Raw genomic sequence first — 14,891 nt, forward strand, 5'->3', positions numbered from 1 at the left:
TATGATTAACCCTTAAATAAAAATGTAGACTGCGGTTGCTAGCCTTTTCACATACCCGGCTCCCAGCCTCTATGACAGGGCACGGCGATCCACGTCAATTAACCCCTCAGGTGCTGAGGAGTTAATTGACGCGGTTTGGCTGATCGCCATGCCCTGTCATAGAGGCTAGGTATGTGATATGGCCGCCACCCGCAGCCTACATTTGTATTTAAGGGTTAATCGTATGCATTGGTGGCGCAGTGGCCTCCCCCTCAGTATTATAATCATGTTTTCTCGCCCATATTCATTGGGGGACACAGAGACCGTGGGTATTGCTATGTCCTCTAGGAGGCGTTGACACTAGTAAAAGTTGTTAGCTCCTATACCCCCTCCAGCCTGGGGAGAGCTTCAGTTTTTCTAGTGTCAATAGGAGGCAAGACCTCCCTGCTCTGCAGGGATCTCCTGAAGATTTTTTATTTTAGTTAATTTTTTTCCTTCTTTTTCAGATGGGAAAACAGTGGTCGCCTCGCCTCCCTGTTCTCCCGGGGTCAAGTTGCGCCAGTGCCGGTCATCCGCACTGCTGCCTCCCCCACAGAAGACAAGGTGGACCAGGGCAGCCTCGCTCCCCTGCATCCCGCCAGCCAAGGGGTCACCCATCCAAGCCCCCCTTTTCCAGCTTCCTGCCACTACGGTGCCAGTAGCTGAAGGGGCGACCCTGCTGGACCAGAGGAGGGGTGAAGATGGCGGCAGGAAAGAGAAGAGAGGTAAGTACATGGGACTAGGTAAGTATGTCCCTCCTGGGTCGCACCCCTCCCTCCCTCCCTGGTGGCAGTAATGCAGAGGTTAACAAGGCAATCCAGCTCTTATAGCTGTGTGGTTAAATGCCTTGCCTCTGATACAGAAGGTCGTGGGTCGAGTCCCAGCAGAAACGGGGCTTTAGTATAGCCCAGCACCCTGCAGCCATTCCCTTCTTCCCCCTCTGGCAGGTTTTATTCATTGCCTAGCAGGGCGGCACATAGGGGGTTAATGTCAGTGGAACCCCTGGCAGGCTTTTTACTTGAATAGGTGGAGTGTTGCAAAGCGGTGAGCAGGGAGTCCGAGCGCACGGCCAGACAGATAATCTCTGCCTGTGTTGGAGTGCCATGACCAGAGATCCGGAGTGGACGCCAAGCGCGCCGCTCAGGAAAGGGTTAAACTTTGCAGGAAACTCGGCCGTGCACCGCACATGTTTTTTTGCCCAGACACGCCGGTGCCCGCCCGACCCGCGGGGTGGAGCCTTAGTCCGTTGCCGGGCGGGCTCATATTGCGGTGCTTGGTCCCTCTGCGGTCCGGCCGATGCACTAATCGGCTGTGTGCAGGGGCCTTGGATTGCCGCCCTTCTCCCCCCCTCCCTCAGTAACCTGCTAGCTCCGCCCCCAGTCATGAAGATGACCTTAACCCTTCGTGGCCGGCATATCTGGGGAGGAGTAGAGTTCTAAGGGGGCGTGGCACTCCCAGTACAATGTTCCTCATGATGGAGGAATTTAACCCTTTCCTGCCTCTTGTGCTTGAGGCCGTCATTTGAGTAAAAAAAAATAATAAAAAATAAAAATAAAGAGATGTGCATCCATACGGCCCCCCTCCCCACCCTCATTACCGACTGTCTGTGCGGTACCACACTGGGCCCGTGTTCTATCTTGGATAAGGAGCACCTATCTTAGTTCCCAATCCGCCCTCCGAGCTGTTTGGTTGATAATTTTCCTCTTCTGCAAATCCCGTGGAGGACAGCTGATGTATTCCCAATCCACCCTCCGGGTCGTTTGGTTGATAATTCCATGCACAATTTAGTGATGGACCTCTGAAGAATTCCAATCAGTCCCCTGGGGCCGTTGATGATTCTCCACCTCCACAATACAGCGGAGAGCTTCTGGAATTCCCAATCCACCTTCTGGGTCGTTTGGTTGTTAATTCCACCTGCGCAGTTTAGTGATGGACCTCTGAGAAATTCCCAATCCGCCCTCCGGGTCGTTTGGTTGATAATCCTCCACCTACGAAATTCAATAGAGGACCTCTGACATTCCCAATCCACCCTCCGGGTCGTTTGGTTAATAATCTGCGCAATCCAGTAGGGGTCCGGTGGAACTCCCAGTCCACCCTCTGGGGTCATTTGGTTGATAATTCTTCGCCGGCGCCATTTAATTAGGTACCTCTGACCTTCCCAATCCGCCCTCCTGGATCGTTTGGGTGATAATTCCCCACCTATGCAATCCACCCTCCGGAGTCGCTTGATTGATTCTGCACCGCCTGCACATTCCGGTAGATGGACCTCTACAAGCTCCCATCGCATTCCCTGGGTAGTTTGGTTGATAAGTCCCTACCTGCGCAGTCCAGAACTGCCAGGGGCGAGATTCTGAGGAGTAGACCTACGCGCGAGTGGAACACAGCACATCTTTTTTTCCTCGCAACCCCACCCTTACTCTCTGGGTCACGCTCAGACAAGGACTCGCCGTATACATGAGTCCGAAGCAATCTCCTAAGATTGCATCTAAGGTGGCCAGTGGTACTTGTCATATGCATGAACCCTTCCTTAGGTGGAGTAATTGCACTACTTCAGGATACAGTACCTGTCTTATACATTATCCTGCCATGGGTGGACTAAGTACAATGACATCGGTTTCGGGACCTGCTATATGCATATCCATTCATGGCGCTTTGACATTGTCACTGTTACATTGTGTGCTGTATGCATTACACCCTTACTTAGGTGCAACAATTGCCCTCCCACGGGGTACAGGACTCCCCATATGCACTAGTTCTAGCTGTGGGCATTCGGGCCCCCCTCTCCTTTCATAGGTAGGGTATTCTCCCTACCACTGAATTGTACTTGCCATATGCATCCACCTTCCTTGGGTAGCTAATTACGCTACCATTGAATACGGTTCCGACTGTCGCACTAGCCTTTCATAGGTGGAGTGTTGCACATCACCGTGCTTCTGTTTCATTACCCCCTTCCGCAAGTAATCAATAGCGGGGAATACCTCAATTCTGCGGCACCACGGCTCTAGGTGCCTTCGCTTATTTCCAAGGGGGTGTGACAACAGCCGGTTCTTGCAGTTGCCCGGCATTCTTACCCTAGTGCTATATGGCTGCCACCAGTGGACACGGTGGCTATTCCTTCCTTTGCTGCTGGTTTCGCACATGGTTATAACATCCTCTGTCTTCTCAGGGGATTCCTAGCATCACTTATGTGTCCCAGAGACCACCCCCCATCTCCATGGGCCTTCGTTGTTCTAGTCGGTCATGATATTGTCCGCATCAATACGTAGTGCGTACTCCATTGCACATATATGGTGAGTACGTTCCAGCGAGTCGAGTGTTTCACTGACTGTATTCTCTATTCACCACTCCCCCTTCTCTGGGAAAGTGGTTATGCTGGCACTCTGGTTTAGCTCCTACAACTTGTTCTACTCCACAGGTGCAGCTTTTTCACTAATGCTTGAGTTCGTGGTCACTCCAGTGGGACATCCCCCTCAGGTAGGGGTCCTACCCTGGAGCCAGCTTGGCAGTTGCACCAGTTCTGCGCTCTTCCAGGTAGAGTTTTCAGGTTAGCTCTACTTAACTGGGGCAGTATGGTACGTGGCTTCTACGGATAGTCTCAGGCCTCCCCCTCAGTTTTGCGCTGGCTTCTACTGTGGGAGCGGTGTTGCTTACTACTACATGCTTGGGTTCTTACTGCACAGCTCTTTCATCAGACGGTGGACTCTGTTAGCACTGAATTCGGTGGCCTCTACGGGTGACCCCCTCCTCTGCTTGGGTATGGTGCTAGCAATACAGTGTGGCTTCCTCCGCAGGCGGTGTTTTTGCACAGCCATTTAGTCCTTGGCTACTTTTGTATAGCGCCGGTCTCAGGCGGGGAACGGGCTTAAACCTAGCCTATTCTTCTCCTGTCTTTTCCTTCCTGGCTCAGGGTTCATTGCCATCCCGCATGCCTTTGTAGTTCCTACGTTACTACCTTCCCTCATCTGCATTTGCAAAGGGTATTAGTTTGGTGGCCTTCCATTCCAGGCACAATCCGGTCCCGACTGGTGGGCTGTGGCACCCTCCACATTCCTCCTTCTGCAGGGATTCTTCCGGGTGTGCTAACGCTATCTACACGAAGCTTCCCACCTTTCTCTCCAGAGCCAGAGTTCCGGAAGCATGCAACGTGGACGCCCTGATTCTTCTTGGCGGGAGTTCTTCCTCCTTATGTGTTTCTTCCCCCTCCTTCCCAGGGTTCTACGGAGGATCCAGATGGAGGACATTCCGACAAATACTAGTCGCTCCGAGTTGACCCCGTCGCACGTGGTATGCTGACCTCGTTCTCCTTCCTGGAGACATCCCTTGGTCACTGCCACTCAGAGACTACCTTCTTTCCCGGGGTCCGGTCTTACATCAGCATTTCGGTGACGGCGTGGCTATTAAGACCACCATTCTGATGTGGAAAGGTTTTCAGCGGATGTCTACCGCACTATGATTCAGGCCAGGAAGCCTGCATCGCCCAGAGCTTCTGTGAACGCCGGAACATCCCCTCACTTCCTGTTTTTTCTCTGCCCACGGTCCTATCCTTCTACATTCAGGGTTGGACCTTGGTTTAGCCCTTAGTTCCTTGATGGGTCAGGTGTTGGCGCTTCTGTCCTGGGGCAGCTTCCTGCGTACTCTGGTTTCCCTGGTGCCCATGGAAACCTTCCTTCTGGGAAGGGCACATACGGTTCCTCTGTACTGTCCTTACAGCCTTGGGATCTGTATATAGTTCTCTCAGCCTTCCAGTCTTCTCCACTTGAGGCCTTGCGGGAGTTCTTACTCCAGCTCCTGTCTTAGAAGGTAGTTTTTTCTTGTGGCAATCACATCCATCAGGCGGGTGTCTAAATTGGGGGTGCTCTCTTGCAAGATCCCCTTCCTGGTTCTTCACAAGGATACGGCAGTTCTCCGGCCCATTCCTTCTTCTCCCAAAGGTGGTCTCCTTATGTGTTTCTTCCCCCTCCTTCCCAGGGTTCTACGGAGGATCCAGATGGAGGACATTCCGACAAATACTAGTCGCTCCGAGTTGACCCCGTCGCACGTGGTATGCTGACCTCGTTCTCCTTCCTGGAGACATCCCTTGGTCACTGCCACTCAGAGACGACCTTCTTTCCCGGGGTCCGGTCTTACATCAGCATTTCGGTGACGGCGTGGCTATTAAGACCACCATTCTGATGTGGAAAGGTTTTCCATGAAGGGATTGTCCTTCCTTCACTGTCTCTTTCCTTTGCACCCTACGGAAGGGAGCTACATTATTGGACGTTGTCAGAGCTTTTCTTATTGTTAGCAGCCTCTAGTCCCTCTCTGTGTACGGATCTCCTTTTCTCTCCGGTGGGTCCTCGCTAGGGATTGGCGGCCTCCAAAGGGCAATTGCACGTTGGATTCGGTCGGCATGTGCTGGCGCATGCCGTGCCCGGAGCAGGGTTCCACCCTTAGGTGTCACGGCTCACTCTCCCAAAGCGGTGAGCGCTTCTTGGGCTAAGAGGAATCGCGCTTTGGCTGCGCAGTTGTCAGGTGGCTCCTGGTCCTCCTTGCACATGTTCACAAGAAATTACCAGGTGCATACTTATGCATCGACAGTTCTTAGATGCCTGCAGGGACGCTTGCTTCCATGGGTCTGTGGTTTTCCCTCCCTGTGGACTGCTCTCGGACGTCCCACGGTCTCTGTGTCCCCCAATGAATATGGGCGAGAAAAGGAGATTTTTGTATAACTTACCAGTAAAATCTCTTTCTCGCTCTTCATTGGGGGACACAGCACCCACCCAGTATTGCTGTTCGGCCTCGGTGGTGGCTGTTGCTGGATAGAACCCGGTTTGGTTCTTGGCTTTGTTGCTGTTCCACGTTTTTTCGTTGGTTTACTTGCTTCTCCTACTGCTTCTCACAAACTGAAGCTCTCTCTCCAGGCTGGAGGGGGTATAGCTGCCAGGGGAGAAGCTAACAGCTTTTACTAGTGTCAACGCCTCCTAGAGGACATAGCTATACCCACGGTCTCTGTGTCCCCCAATGAAGAGCGAGAAAGAGATTTTACTGGTAAGTTATACAAAAATCTCCTTATTTATACACATTGTTGGCAGCGGCAGCTTTACAGCTGCTCCCTTCCCTCTCTTTTCATTGGTGGCAGCGGCATCTGCGTCACAGTGGGGAGGGAGGAACTCTTTCCTTCTCCACTGTGCCGGCTCAGGAGAACATGGTGCGCGCAGAGGGCAGCACATGCATGTTCTCTAACAGATACTAGGCTGTGCAGTAGCGCAGCCTAGTATCGGAAATCGGCAAATCCCAGTAACTTATCGATCCGGGTACAAACGTATTGATTGGGTATCGATAGTTTGATACCCTGTGCAACCCTAGTCTGGATAACTGAGAACTCTACGTGTTACAATATGAAGGGAAACCTTGCACTAGTTTTTCTATATGAGCCACAAAGAACTGCAAATAAGAGAGGAAGGTTAGCATGGAAATAGTAGAAAATGGATTGCAATAATACGCCTTTATCTAGTCCTAAATGCATGGTCTCTGGATAGTGAAGGTCATCTTCCTACATGCCAAGGCACAACTTGAGCTTTTGATTATGTAACTTGTTTTATTTTAATGGGATGTTGGGATCTCCCAGTTAGAGCACATAAAAAATGGATACCAACACGGATTACTGTCACCCTTAGATTTATTTCTGGAGTGTTGATTCTCGTTTTTACATACTATGTACTTGATGAAATATTCAGTTAAGTAAATAAGTTATATTCCAATAATGCTTTGTGTTTAGGCTGAATCTCTTTAGTTGTAGGATTATTGTGTTGTATGGAGAAATCCTAGCTTTTACAAATATATTTTTGCGCTCTTTTTCATATGATCCGCGCTGCTCCCCTCTGTTTCCACACTGCACAACCAGTAAATAAAGTGTTTTGTATATGAATTTCCTCACAGTACTTCCCCATATAGAAATATCTATTTTTTGGAGAGAAATCCAGTCTACCAGGAAGGTGGTGTAGTGGAGATTTCTGTGAGATGTACGCCAGTTACTGGTTCTGTTAATAAGGAGGAGAATATTTGTGTGCAGTGTGGAAATAGAGAGGGGGAGTGCAGATCATATAAAAAAAAGTTTTACAGTTTAGGAAACTGACTGACCCTTTAAGGATCCAGCAGCGCACAGGAACAAAATACAGATAAGGGCAAAAAACACTTTTTAATATTTTTGCTATATTATAGTATTATGCACTTTTGTATGTTGTTAGTAATACAGTACACAAAAAAATGATGGGAGCATAGGTTGGTTGTCGTCATTTGTATGCTACTTGTTAAAGCATTACAAATATGAGAAAATGTTTTTTATTCCCTAGAATCGAGTAACAAGACTATTTCAGGGAGCACCACTCCTGAAGAAGCTGCTAAAATATTAGCTCAAAACCGTCGCCTTGCAAGGGAGCAAAGGGAGCGTGAGGAGCAAGAGCGAATTCAAAGACAAGAAGAAGAAAGGTAATAGTTTATTTTTGTCTTTTCAATTAAATTTGCAGTAGATTGAAAATTAAACAGTGGAAACACATAGGCTTACGGTACTTTCACACTTGCGGCAGAGGATTCCGGCAGGCAGTTCCGTCGCCGGAACTGCCTGCCAGATCCGGCAAACGGATGGCATTTGTCAGACGGATCCGGATGCAGATGCATTGAAATACCGGATCTGTCTCTCCGGTGTCATTCGGAAAAACGGATCCAGTATTAATTTTTTTTTTTTTTTTTTTTTTTTTAAAGGTCTTTGCATGCCGGAACACTTAATGCACTAATACACTTCAATGTAAATGAATGCCGGTTCCGGCATTCCAGCAAGTGTTCAGTATTTTTGGCCGGAGATAAAACTGCAGCATGCTGTGGTTTTTCTCCGTCCAAAAAACATTAAAGGGACTGAACTGATGCATCCTGAACGGAATGCTCTCCATTCAGAATGCATTAGGATAAAACTGATCAGTTTTTTCCGGTATAGAGCTCCTGTGACGGAACTCAACACCAGAAAAGAAAAACGCTAGTGTGAAAGTACCTTATCATAACCCGGCGGTGTACGCCAAGCTATGATAACCAGGTGCACGGCATCCGGCAGTCTGTGCGCCTGAACTGAAATCTATGCCAGCCCCCGGCTGCAGTGTATTTCAGTATTCTTCTTCGCCAGAAAACTGGCGTAGGAGATGATAAATGTAGGGTGGCCACTGGCCCCGCCCCTCCCTGCCCTCGACAGGAGACAGTGGACACAATGGTCACGTGTTTGTATACTATCTAGAGCGCGACTGACTAAATTTATTCTTTGAGTTCTTTGTTCGGAGCCAAATGACAATAATCTGCCTTGCCTTTCTGGCTAGTAGTACATTGGACCCGTCACCATTATATACTGCCCTTTAACCCCTTAAGGACTCAGCCCTATTTCACCTTAAAGGGATTCTATCACCAAGTTTTAGGCTATAGAGCTGCGGACATGCACGGTTAGATCGCCGCTAGCATGTCCGCATTATACCGGTCCTATAGGGCTGTGTGCTTTTATTTTCTTTAAAAAAGGATTTTAGAGATATGTAAATTAGTCTTGTTAAGGTGACCAAGGGGCTGTACGAACCTTCCTGGTGCCCAGCCACACCCGCCTGTGAAGGAGCCCAGCACCGCCTATGTCCTCCGAATCTCCTCCTTTCGTTACCGTTAGATAGCCGTAATCTTGCGATTCATTGCGCTGCCTTCCATGCCATCGGGTCCCCCGTACAGCCGCATGGGGACCCGATGGCACCGCCGCCCGCCGGATAAGGTAAAAGCTGCAAACCGCATGTCTGAATTGACCTGCGGTTTGCGGCGATTCCCCTTCCCCCCCGGCGTTGTGACAGGATGCCCGCTGAATGATTTCAGTGGACATCCAGTTGCGATTAACCCCCGCTGCAATCGCGATTTAAAGTTAGGACGTACCGGTACGCCCTGAGTCCTTAAGGACTCGGGAAACAGGGCGTACCGGTACGTCCTAAGTCCCTAAGGGGTTAAACGGGTTCTCAGAGACAGAGATAATAATGACCTATCCTTAGTATAGTTTATCCATATCAGATCAGCTGGAGTCTGACTCACAGCATCCCCAATAATCAGCGGTAGCTGCAGTAGTCCCAGCATCTGAAATAGCCAGCGTAACTACACAGCTCTATCCGCTGTAGTAACTGGAGCTGGTTACTGCTGCGCTGCACCCATTCAGTCCTGGAGAAGCCCTTTAAACAGGCAGTGTAGTAGGGTGACAGATACTCCTTAAAGGGGTTTTCCTAGACTTATATGCTGATGAACTATCCTCTGAATAGGTCATTAGTATCTGATAGGTGGGATTCCGACACCCGGGATCCCCGCGATCAGCTGTTTGAGATGGCATCAGCACTCACAGTAGCCAGAGGATAGGTCATCCGTATATAAGTCTCAGAAAACCCTTTTAAGATTAGACGGATGAAAGAGTTCAAGTGGCAGTAGGGTTGGAGAGAAATATTCTGATTTGACAATGATTATGAACCAAAACCAGGAGTGCAGTCTACACCGAGATACAGCATAATGGAAAGAATTACTCTTGTTCTGTGGTTTTGACCCGCACCTGGTTTGATAGAAATAACTGATCAAACACTGACTGTATGAAAGGGGCTAAGTCAGAGGAACAAGTCTTTATCATGAGCACTGTGCAGAGCCGCACTGACTTGATTTAACAACATGTGACAGGATAAAACAGGAAGAAATGGCTCTTAAGGCAGAAGAGGAGAGACTAAGACTAGAAGAAGAAACAAAACTATTGGAGGAGAAGCGAAGGCTGGAAAGAGAGGAGGAACAAAGACTAGCTGAAGAGGAAAAGATACGCAGAGACCAAGAAGAACAGGAGCGACTGGTAGAGCTTCAGCAACAGGTATGTAAACTGTGTGCGAGTGTAGCGACTTCATTCTGTTTTTTTACTAAACCTAATGTATTTAAAGGGGGTTTCTTCTTCTATGTAAATCTTAATCACGCAAAACATAGGGGAACATTTACTAAGACCGGCATTTTAAACGCTGGTCTTAATAAAACCCTATAACTCGGGGAGCATCCGCCGAAGTTATGAGTAGGCGCAGGCCCCTCCTTAACTTTGGCCCATCCGGCGACAGTTCTAAATGTAAGTTCTTCAATGCTTCTTTATTCTCTCATACAATACAGAATATAATCAGGACGCGTTTCGGCCCATCCAAGCCTTTGGTTGATAAAGGCTTGGATGGGCCGAAACGCGTCCTGATTTTATTCTGTATTATATGAGAGAATAAAGAAGCATTGAAGAATATACATGTGCTGCCGGATTTTCCTTTTGCTATATACTGAAGTTTTCCGTAGCCACGCACCTGGGATTGAGTGCTGAGCTATCTGCGCTGGTAGTTCTAAACGTAAGACAGCTGTCTTACATTTAGACCATTTTCTACGTCTAAGGGTCCATTTACACGTCCGATAATTTCTGTGCGCACAAACTCTCGAATTACTTGGTGAATGAGCAAAACACAGTGCATTTACACCGCCAGATAATCGCTAACAAGCATTCCTATCAACGCTAGTTAGCAGTTATCTGACAACTCTCTTAATACGTCAGCACATCCTATATGTTTGCTACACTGGGCTTTGGTAAAATGTATCCGGGGCTCACAGACTATTGTCTAAACTGGATAGAATTGTAGCAAACTCTATAATTAGCAGTCTAGAAAATGGTGAGGAATTTATACACTATGTTAGAAAGTTGCAGAATGGTTTATTATATGGGGATTAATCTTAAAGGGGTGCTCCGGGATTTTTATATTGATGGGCTGTCTTTAGTATACTGTAGGTCATCGGTATGAGATCAGCGGGGGTCCAACTCCTGCCAGCCATGCCGATCAGCTGTTTGAGAAAGCCGCAGCGCTCGCCTGAGATTCTCCTTGCAGCTTACCCAGCAACACGCCGTCCATTGAATAGCGGCCGTGCGTGGTATCGCAGCTCAGCCCCATTTACTTGACTGGAACTGAGCTGCACCTAAGCCATGTGACCGGTGAATGCAATGTCTCTGGCCTAGGAAAAGACCACAGCACCTCAGCCTCTTCAAACAGCTGATCGGAGAAGGGGAGTAGTGGGTGTGGGATAGACAATCAAAATGCCAGAAAACTTGTAATAAAACACATTAACACATTTTTTAACCTCTAATAGAAATGATGGTATATTACTGGGATATGCCATCAGTTACTCATCAATGAAGGAGTAGCATTGCTGCTGCTCCTTTCCAGATTTTCTCTGTGCAGAATGGGGCTGTGTTGCGGTTCCCTGCACAATGGGTGGACTGTAGTGCCACTGTGCAGGGAGCGAGCCAAAGGGATCTCTACCGTCATGAACAAGGAGGGTCCGAGGGGTCAGACTCATAACTATTAGAATGGTGGAGCATACCCTAGTGTTATGGCACAACAGCATTATATATGATGGTATAACTTTGTCAATATAATTTGCTATCTGTTTGTTTAAGAGAGAAGAAGCAGAAGCCAAAGCTGTTGAAGAAGCTGAGAAACAAAAGCAAGAACGGGAAAAAATCATGCAACAAAATATGCAGGAAAGACTGCAGAGGAAAAAGGTATAAAATATGAGGACACTACATGTTACTTCATAACCCAGTGAGCACCAGGGAAATATCTAGCTGTGCGGTAGCCAAAGACCAACAGCTTTTATCTTAACCCCTTCACATCTGCCATACGTTTGACATAATGTTGCACGAGGAGTATGGAACAGGCTCAGGAGCTGAGCCGACTGCAGCAGGTTCCATTGGTATATAGCTTACACTTGGCTGCAGTTAGCAATATTGGAGAAAACTTCAATCCAGGTAATTTAACCGCTGAGATGCCGTAGTCAATAGCGACCGCGGCATCTAAGTGGTTAGTTAGAGGGAGGGGACTCCCTGTGACCTACGAAACCCTTCCTCTCCACATCAAAATTGCTGGGTGCCAATCTGATGTCAGGACAGACTGGAGCTTTGTGAACGCACCCATGTAATCTTCCTATTACACCCTTAGAAGATGTCAAAACCCTTATAAATAAAAGTAAAGAATGTTTTTTAAAAATAAAAAGTATTAAAAATTCAAATCGCCTTAATTTTACATGTAAAAGTAAACGATAAAAAAAAAATAACGTAATTGATATCACTGTATCCGTGGTGAAAGGAAAAAAATGAAATTGCCCAAGTGTCTGGTTTTTGGTTTTCTTATTCCATAAAAAGTGATTAAAATGGTGCCAATAAAAGCTGCAGGTCTCCCTGCAAAAAACAGCTCTGTAGAGCGAAATATAAAAAAAAAATGTGTGTCAGAATATGGGGTCACAAAGCAAACAAAAAAAATGGGATTATGGGGGTTTTTTTATGCAGATTTTTTTCCCAGCTTTACAGTATATGATAAATGAAATGGTAATTAAAAAAATTATATGTAATCTGAAAGTGAAAATGTTATAGCTTTTGGAAGGTGCGGAGGTAAAATGAAAATAGTTTACGGTTTCGAGGGATTAAACATTAGAATTTTAGAAGCTGGTTTGACAGAATTTGATGTTGTTTTTCTTTCAGCTTTTCTCTCTGATATATATATGTTTACAAATGTTCATACATATGACTATACTATATGTAGTGATCTGATTAGAAAAGAGCATTGGTCAGATCAGGAAAAGCTGTTGTGCATGGCCATGTCATTTCAGTGTCCTATGTTTTATAGAGAATTGAAGAAATAATGAAGAGAACTAGAAAGTACGAGCAGAATGATGTTAAGGTAGGTGAATGTATCTGCAAGTCATTTTATGTCACTAGGGACTGTACAAATGATGTCACCCAAACTTATATTTACAGCAGATTTCTTTTTTTTCTAGTATGAAATGTTCTTTAATAGCGTCATCTCCATTCTGCCCCCCAATGATAAGCTGTTCTCATTGAGGGCAAATGTAGTATTATTGCACCTAGTGAACCCAGTGGGTGATGATGCACAATGGTGAAATCAGGTCCTCCAGAGCTCTGCACTGGCCTATAAAGTGGAGTCCTGCTTAGTTGATCCGTCTCTGTAATGACTATAATCCCATTAAACACATAATTATTGCGTCCTGGTATTTGTACAGGGTTTCTGTGGTTTACAGTGCTAGTTTTCAAATACCATGTTAGGGAATTCTTAGTGATTAGAGAGGCGTTCTCCATGATGGTAGTGATAAGGAATGGCTACAAAAAGTATCTGTCATTTAGAAGGACTTCGGGTACTTTCACACTTGGGTTGTGAAGATCCGGCAGGCAGTTCCGTCGCCAGAACTGCCTGCCGGATCCGGAAATCCATGTGCAAACGGATAGCATTTGTAGGCGCATCCGTCTAACAAATGCATTGAAACACCAGATCCGTCTGTCCGGTGTCATATGGAAAACTGATCCTGTGTGTGTGTGTGTATATATATATATATATATGTGTGTGTGTGTGTGTGTGTGTGTGTGTGTATATGTGTGTATATATATATATATATATATTTGTATTTTGACAGAGAAAATACTGCAGAACGCTGCAGTATTTTCTTTGGCCAAATACCGTACAGTGACTGAACTGAAGACATCCTGATGCATACTGAACGGATTGCTCTCCATTCAGAATGCATTAGGATAAAACTCCCCCTAGGGCGGAACTCTGTACCGGAAAAGAATAACACTAGTGTGAAAGTACCCTTACCTGTGCTTTACAGAAACGACCTAGTGGGCTGAGTTATGCTATTTTAGTAACAGTGCAGTGCATATACAAATTGCATAATATAACGTGGTCTCAAAAAACAGGAAATGCTTAACCCTGTATGCAGCTGTGCATTTATAACCGGGGGAGCAAATCCTGCACATGTTGTTCATTGCTAATGGCGATCCCTAACAAGAAATGCGTACAATGGAGGATGCCCGCAGCAGACCACAAGTGCCACATAGACATCCTACACCAGATGGCAAAATGTGTGGATGTAATTGACTATATCAAATAAACATTTAGAAGAATAGGTGCACTACTGTGGTGGATGCAATCAACAAAATCTGACTAAACCCTCACACTGATGTTAAAATGAGACTTTAGCCAATATATCCTTATATTAACCACCTCCGGACCGCCTAACGCAGATTCGCGTTCCGGAGGTGGCAGCGCTGCGCACAGTCACGCATATACGCGTCATCTCGCGAGACGCGAGATTTCCTGTGAACGCGCGCACACAGGCGCGCGCGCTCACAGGAACGGAAGGTAAGAGAGTGGATCTCCAGCCTGCCAGCGGCGATCGTTCGCTGGCAGGCTGGAGATGTGTTTTTTTTAACCCCTAACAGGTATATTAGACGCTGTTTTGATAACAGCGTCTAATATACCTGCTACCAGGTCCTCTGGTGGTCCCCTTTGTTTGGATCGACCACCAGAGGACACAGGTAGCTTAGTAATATGTTGCACCAAGCACCACTACACTACACCCCCCCCCCTGTCACTTATTAACCCCTTATTCACCCTTGATCACCCCATATAGACTCCCTGATCACCCCCCCTGTCATTGATTACCCCCCTGTCATTGATCACCCCCCTGTAAAGCTCCATTTAGACGTCCGCATGATTTTTACGGATCCACTGATAGATGGATCGGATCCGCAAAACGCATACGGACGTCTGAATGGAGCCTTACAGGGGCGTGATCAATGACTCTGGTGATCACCCCATATAGACTCCCTGATCACCCCCCTGTCATTGATTACCCCCCTGTCATTGATCAACCCCCTGTAAAGCTCCATTCAGATGTCCGCATGATTTTTACGGATCCACTGATAGATGGATCGGATCCGCAAAACGCATACGGACGTCTGAATGGAGCCTTACAGGGGCGTGATCAATGAC

General features: G+C 47.0%; 1 protein-coding gene across 1 annotated transcript in view; it reads left to right on the forward strand.

The window, feature by feature from the left end:
• The window catches only part of MAP7D3 (MAP7 domain containing 3), a 118,764-nt gene that overhangs the window by 76,569 nt on the left and 27,304 nt on the right, over positions 1 to 14,891 (forward strand). The window contains exons 14-17 of the mRNA XM_040442091.1: positions 7,350 to 7,485; positions 9,721 to 9,901; positions 11,504 to 11,608; positions 12,729 to 12,782. Coding sequence (XP_040298025.1) covers positions 7,350 to 7,485; positions 9,721 to 9,901; positions 11,504 to 11,608; positions 12,729 to 12,782 — 476 coding nt within the window. The remainder of the gene's footprint in view (positions 1 to 7,349; positions 7,486 to 9,720; positions 9,902 to 11,503; positions 11,609 to 12,728; positions 12,783 to 14,891) is intronic.

Source organism: Bufo bufo, chromosome 8 (genome assembly GCF_905171765.1).
Source record: "Bufo bufo chromosome 8, aBufBuf1.1, whole genome shotgun sequence".
In the NCBI taxonomy this organism is placed as follows: domain Eukaryota; kingdom Metazoa; phylum Chordata; class Amphibia; order Anura; family Bufonidae; genus Bufo; species Bufo bufo.